Source organism: Colletes gigas, unplaced genomic scaffold (genome assembly GCF_013123115.1).
Source record: "Colletes gigas isolate AHSC1104 unplaced genomic scaffold, ASM1312311v1 Colletes_gigas_Sc00036, whole genome shotgun sequence".
NCBI lineage: Eukaryota > Metazoa > Arthropoda > Insecta > Hymenoptera > Colletidae > Colletes > Colletes gigas.
Genome location: NW_025106665.1, coordinates 1,637,748 through 1,644,721, shown reverse-complemented (window position 1 = coordinate 1,644,721; position 6,974 = coordinate 1,637,748). Strand labels below are relative to the sequence as shown.

Sequence of the window (6,974 nt, the reverse complement as noted above, 5' to 3'; positions counted from 1 at the left end):
TAAGCTTATTTTTACAATAAAAAAAAAATCCGATACTCGAACCATTAAAACGAAACACGTTTAGTTTTGATTCGTGCCATTAATAGTTATTCTTGTCCATACTGATTCGATAACGTTGGATACGACATGGAAACGATAAGACTTGCAAGCCCCCTCGTAAAACACGAATTCTTATCAAATGTTTGGTATATCGTATACCTTATCTATGTTAAAGTATATATGGCACCTATTGGTATAGCATTCTTTACATATGCTCGAGTTAGTTTTAATATTTAGTGATCGCTAAATCCTGCTAGATATGGCTTCAAAATCAGTACGCACGAATCAAGATACCAACAACCAACAGAGTTTTTTTATTTACTAAAACACTTAACGGGTATATTTGCAACTCAGTTAACATTCCAACATTCAAATTTTAACTTTAATTAACGGTAACAGGAACATTTTATTCTTTATGAATGAAGAAATCGACCAGATTATATTTTTGATCTCATACGATATTCTTTGAAAGTAATGACACGGCACGATAAAATCTTTAAAAAAATTTTCATTACACGCGTTAATCGATTTTCAGTCGTTCCACGTTTGCAATAAAATAATTCTCATAGTCAACGCGTGCCTGACGCGTCTCATTCGGCATAATAGTTTAATTAAATACAATATCCTAGTATCGATTCGTTCGAACAAGCAGTTTGCCAATATTCGTAAAGATTTCACTATCGCCGAATTTTGTCATTACATAAAAGGCGCGACTAAGGGTTGCTCTCTTTTCCTTCGTTCCTTGTTCCTCTAATCGCAATGGATCATGATCTTAATGACGTCACTTTGTCCCGACTTGGCAGTGTCAAAAGCTGCCACGGTATCTTCCATTTTGTAATTGTGAGTTATCAATGGTTTCACATTCACTTTACCAGTAGCCACGAGATTCAGCGCGTCGTCGTAACTGCAAAAGGGGACGGAGAAACGTGCGTTGCTTTTTACTTGTTCTAAACGCGCTGAAGATAATAAAAATTAGTAATACGTACTCGTTCGCGTATCGAAAGACGCCTCTGATATCCACTTCTCTTACGAGAGCGTTGATCAATGGTACTTGGATTTCCGGGGCGCCCATTCCTACCAAAACTGCCACACCGCCGGACTTGGTCGCCTGAAAATGATCAGAGCGTGTACAAAACGGTCGAAAAAACGTACGATAGAACAGGTATAAAGGAAACGTACGAGGATCGCTAAGCGAATAGACGACTGGGCTCCGGAGGCGTCGATCGACTTATCGGGTTCTTCCCCGAAGAGATCGTGAACTTTCTTCACGACGTCTTCTTCCTTGTATTCCCTCTTCACCAAAAGCGTTTCGTCGGCGCCAAGCTTTTTAGCGACGTCCAGTCTGTTTTGCACCAGATCTAAACAAAACGTGCGCCTTTCAAACGGTGTTTCTTTAAATATCGTTTTGGTAGAAACTCGTAAGGAACGTTACTGTGAAACGTACCGGTAATGACAATTTTGTTGGCACCCATAGCTTTGGCTACCAACAACGAGACCAGACCGATCGGTCCAGCGCCCAAAATCAACACCTTCGAACCGATGCCGATGTTCGCGCGTTTGCAAGCGTGCACTCCGACCGATAGAGGCTCCAATAATGCTCCCTCCTCCAACGTGACGTTGTCCGGTAGCCTGCAATACGAGAAAATTAACATTAAAGCATACGTTCAAAGTTTTATCGATCAATGATCGTTACATTAGTTTTTGATCGACCGTCTCATGCGTCGAAGACAATCAGTCGTTGCACAGTAACAGTCTCCGCGACGAATTATTCTTATTACCACCTAAGGAGTCCTTTTATCATCGCATAACACGACGATGCCTCCGTTTGAGTTCAATAACTTGGTTTCATTACATCTAGCTGAAGCCTCCTTTATCGCGTCCTTTGACCGTGGACCTCGACTACCATTTTTGACCGTCGACGAATCGAATAAGCTCTCTCTTAATTAAATAATTCGTTTCGAACTCGTTAAGACTCCAGTCGGTGGCGCTAAAAGTTATTCGCCGACGGAACAAACGATTTCGTATCTATGATAGTTTCCGTAGTTGAAATTTGCAAGAAGGGACTTGTATTTTTTTTATTAATTACTTAATCGTAATTTACTTGTAACAGAAGTCGGCTGCGTGTTTGTAGAAACGTCTCAAGTTGCCGTGGACCGGAGGCGTAGCGCAAAATATAATATCCTTGCACAAATTGTAACGTCCTTCTTTACAGTATGCACACATTCTGCATGGTACGCCGGGTTCGATCGCCACTCGATCGCCGACCTGAAACAAACATTCGTGTTTGCTACGCGCGAAACAAATAAATAAAGGGACAAGCAAATATTCGTTGGTCGTACCTTCAAATGCTTCACGTTTTTTCCAAGCTTGGTAACTACTCCGGAGGCTTCGTGACCTATGATCATGGGCTTGTGTACTACAAAGTCGCCTATTCGGCCATGCACGAGGTAATGCACGTCGGAACCGCAAATTCCAACGCACGCCATTTTGAGCAGTACCTCTGAAATCGTAAAACTTCATTGTATTGTAATTGTAAAACCTAATGGAAGTTTTTCTAAATTCCATCGAGACTTTCGAGAATATCACGTCACGGATTCAAAACAATTAAATCGATTTCGAGTTCGTCGCTTATCGCGGCATCTTAGATACTAATAATTTTTTAATTGATCGGCTCGATCTACAGTGAAGAACGCTAAATAGAAAGAAAGCAATCTTATCGTTGATTTAAATAAATTATCGTGATCCATCTTGCATTGGAAAGCACTTTAATGGAAGATATACGTACTATTCGATCGTATCGAATCGAAACGTACACGACTCGGTAATTACTAATCTCAATTAATTTCCGAGCATAACATCGGGATCGATTTTGGCGATCTCGATAGTGGACTATGGTTCGATAACGTTGCACTCTTTGTACTTGGCAATTAAATGATGGAATAACGAATGGACTACCGTCTTAATTTGATTAAAACTGCCGAACAGATTGAATCGGAACGAATGCATCCAGAGTGGACGCAATTGCACGTGTACATTATGAAATCGTTGAGCAGAATTAATTGAACTGCACTTACCATCCTGACCAGGCTCGTCGATAGGAGTTTGTTCCTGAAATAAAATATTTAGAAACGGTTAAAATAACAGGATTTACTTTATCGATTTAGATAAAGTTAGAAACGTTACATCGTACAGAATAACAATACCAGTGATTGCATTATCTTTGCGTTTTAATTAATATAAATCACAATCGTCGGTAAGAACACCACCAGTTACTTTTCATGCATGAATTTTAGAATTTGCCTCGGATCTTGAATGGAAATCTTGAAAAAATTCAAGGAAAGACAATTGTCTCGAAAGAAACGAAGAATTAAAAAAATAAAACTACAAAGAAGCTCGGAAGATACAGATGACGATAATAACAGCGAGGATGATACGCAACGTTTGCATTGCATCGACAATTTCGAAAATAATTGAATGGCGAACAATGGTTTCGACGTACCACCTGGCACAGATGGGATTCATGGGCTTTGTAAATTAAACTGTTTTAATCCGAACGTGTTTCAAAGATGGGCTAGGTCTCTGTCGTTTGACCCAAGTTTCGTGTAAGAGAAAGGGACAGCAAGGGATTAAGGAAATTATACAGATATATTATTTGGTTATTCGAGACGTGTATAACATAAAGATCCACGCATCTTGCACATCTCGAATAACTTGTGAAATGTGTGCGAGGCTGCCACCATGTGCCAACTCCACCTCGCGGTGAAAACTAGGCAACCGAGTAGTGGCAGTCCTACGCTTGCCTGCCAAGCAACGACCAACGACACTCTGGCTTCACGTTTCGCATTTCCTCCTCGGAAAACGTGCCGGGAAAGTCTGCAGAACGTTTTTTTGATTAACGAGGACCCGTTGACACCCACCCGTTTAGGGAAAATGGCCCCTCGACAGCTAAAAAGTGCCTGAATCGCACAGTAGGGACTCGGGACTCCCGGACTTCGGGCCAGGTTAGTAAAACTCGAGACACCCCGAACGTTTACAAAGGTTTACAGGTATTATAATTGTGGATCCGACTGCACACGACCGTCTCGAGTTCTCGAACGTATCCGATTTCATATGAGTATACCCAGATCTCGAAACCACACATAACGTCATACGTGTTAGTTGTACTTTATATTCCATTACATTAGTAATGTCGCTATTTCGTAGTACATACTACTTCTACAGATACCCGATCCTTAAGTCAATAAAACGTAAGTCTGCGATAACGTTGAATCTCCGACTCGATATTACGCGAAGTAAATTTTCAAAAAACAAACGACTAAATTACTTGTCGACGATTCGATTTTTAACCAACAAAGTACGATGTTCTTCCATATTGTATGGAAGCCACCAAAAAAGTTTGAAAAGTACAATTGTACACAAATGACAGGTTCGTTGGCATTAACGCAAGGTGAACGAGAGGACACGTCGGTTCAAGAGAAACAAAATATAGTGGAACGATATCGGTCGCGAATGCGTTTTGTCTGCGTGAAACACGATCGGTTTTAATACGTTAATAACACGGAAGAGATTGAGCGTGCAGGTAACTGCAGCTAACGAGTGTATAGTAACAGAAATAGAGGACCTTGGCTCTCCTATAAACGCAAATGATTCGTCGCGACTCATCTGGTACGTTTCGTTTCGTCTCATTGGTCGTTGAAAAAGAGTCAATCGCGCTAATGGCAACCGCAATTTGAATTAATAATAAAGCGAGGAGATGAAGAAATCGAGTGTAGCACTTCGAGCAAGGTAAATTCACTCGTGCTATTTGTTAACAAATTGAATGCCGTCAGACTTTCTGCTCGCGACCCACCATTTATCAACGATCAACGCTTTGAAATTGTGACGCTCGCATTAAATAAATCTTAATGCATACTTCCACATAACATCGTTAGAAATACTGTACAATAGTAACTGCGCCTTTGAAGCATCAAATATTATCCGTTTACGCTACTCGGCGCATTAATTTCGATAAACGTTCAACAAAGTGAAATGCAAGAATACTTAAAGTCTATCGTTATCGAAAACTAAGAAAATAACATATTTTATGGTTAAACGTTACTATTTATATTTTTACGATCCCGTTCGGTCTTTACGTGTATTCGAGCGAAAGTATTTGTACTGACCAATCGAATGTCATTGATACCATAGAGAATAGCGGTGAGATTGTCCCTGGCCATGATAGAAGGCGACGGTTGCGATCGAACGATTCAAACGAAACGAGAAATTCCTTGAAAGAGCACTGGAATCAAACTCGAAACTAGAGAAGAAGAGCGCGCGCTGTCTATATATGAGCACCCATCGAGAATGGTTTAGTTCTCGCTATCACCACGTCGAGCTGCCTTATCATTCGTAACCCTGTAGAATCGGTGTTTCTCAATTTCGTCATCCCGTCAATTTTCCCGCTATTCGAAAAAAGAAACTCTTTCGCGATCCTCCTCCCCAGAATAGAATTCGGTTATTATTTCTCGACCAATTTCTGGCGACAGACAAATGTTTAACAGGTGTTTTTAATAATCATAAAATATCGTGGAAAGCATTTTTTTTTCTTTTACCGTATAATATGCTTTATTTGTTTCCCCCCGCGAACCCGCAAACACCCCGAAGTCCAACAGCCACTGGTTTGAGAATCACTGATGTAAATTACTTTTGCATCTTTCGCGCGTACATCAAAATTATACTTTTTCTCCCGGTTTCGTTCCACCACCGAAACACTATCAAATTGGACCAGCGAAAGCTTCAATCGCTTATCGATTCGGTTCAAAGTTCAGGATCGTTGATGCGTTGTGAAATAAAACGTTTATGGAAACTAACAAATTTGGACAACCGTCGAGCAATCGAAAATAAATTATCACCGTAAGAACAACATTTCGTGTATTATTTAACAAAATGTTTTTACTTGAGCTTTTGCATTTAACAATATCTCTTACAATAAATAAAGTTCGCCGTTTATTTTTGCGGAAAACTTTTAATTTCGTATCTAATTGCAAACAAAAATGATATCTTATCTCCTCGACGTATCATACCCACAAAATATAAAAGCATTACACAAATATGGAAAGTAACGTTTAACATTCTCCATAAAACTCCTGTGATTCTTTTATCTCTGTGAACGAGACGTAATTGTTAGAAGAAATGTTTAAATCGTTTTCGAATAACATTATGTACCGATAATCGGTTGTTTATATATTTTTTCTTGTTTTCTATGAAGAAGCGAAAATACGTTCGTATACGTCGTTTGGTAATGGAATGATACTATCAGTTATTTACAACGGTATCAACGTCAAAACGAATAAATAACGTATAATCGTTCGTTAGAAGTAACACTTTAATATTCAAACGACCTCTTACTTAAACGCCTCGTCGATGCAATACGCACGTTCTGTAATTAGTGGTCTCGTGTATGGAACTGTTTATATCTTGATTATTTTTATGTACGGGGGTTACAATGTTATATCACAGACGAGATATATGAATAGACCTTTCACCTTATGGACTTTCGCGGCCGAATCTGACTGCCATACCGACTTGAAAATTCGGAGGTGATTTTAGCGGCCTCTTCTCATGGATGGCGGTTAGTTGAGAAACTAGGCACTGAATTAGTATTGATGGGCAGCCAGCTGTAGTGTGTGCGTAAATACATGTGAGTTGACTATGGGAGGGATTGAAAAAGACAGTGCAATATTATCAGATGGCAGACCCGTGCCCAAAGGGAGCTGCCCCATCACTTACGCACACTAATCCCGGGACCCCAGAAACTCCGGCCGAAAAATTACATTAGGTGATAGGTCTATTCCTATACCTCGTCTGTGGTTATATACGCGGTCGGTATTATCATGTTACTCTTACAGTATGGTGAAGAAATAAAAACAGACACACCATCCTTTACCTTTGATCGT

At 39.9% G+C, this 6,974-nt stretch overlaps 1 protein-coding gene across 1 annotated transcript; it reads right to left on the bottom strand.

The window, feature by feature from the left end:
- Positions 1 to 324: 324 nt before the first annotated feature.
- LOC122402443 (sorbitol dehydrogenase-like) lies at positions 325 to 5,358 on the bottom strand. The gene is made up of 8 exons (XM_043405220.1): positions 5,202 to 5,358; positions 3,114 to 3,147; positions 2,379 to 2,539; positions 2,141 to 2,304; positions 1,484 to 1,668; positions 1,219 to 1,397; positions 1,026 to 1,147; positions 325 to 943 (listed from the first exon to the last, which is right to left on the bottom strand). Exons 1-8 carry the CDS (start codon positions 5,253 to 5,255, stop codon positions 790 to 792), a joined length of 1,053 nt encoding a protein of 350 aa, XP_043261155.1. The 5' UTR covers positions 5,256 to 5,358; the 3' UTR covers positions 325 to 789.
- Positions 5,359 to 6,974: the final 1,616 nt, after the last annotated feature.

Excerpts from the sequence above, each read along its gene's own strand:
- LOC122402443 (XM_043405220.1), bottom strand. The coding sequence starts at position 5,255 with ATGGCCAGGGACAATCTCACCGCTATTCTCTATGGTATCAATGACATT. Across the intron at positions 2,305-2,378 it reads AAAACGTGAAGCATTTGAAG|GTCGGCGATCGAGTGGCGAT; the intron begins GTACGACCAACG and ends TGTTTGTTTCAG. Across the intron at positions 944-1,025 it reads GTCTTTCGATACGCGAACGA|TTACGACGACGCGCTGAATC; the intron begins GTACGTATTACT and ends CCCCTTTTGCAG.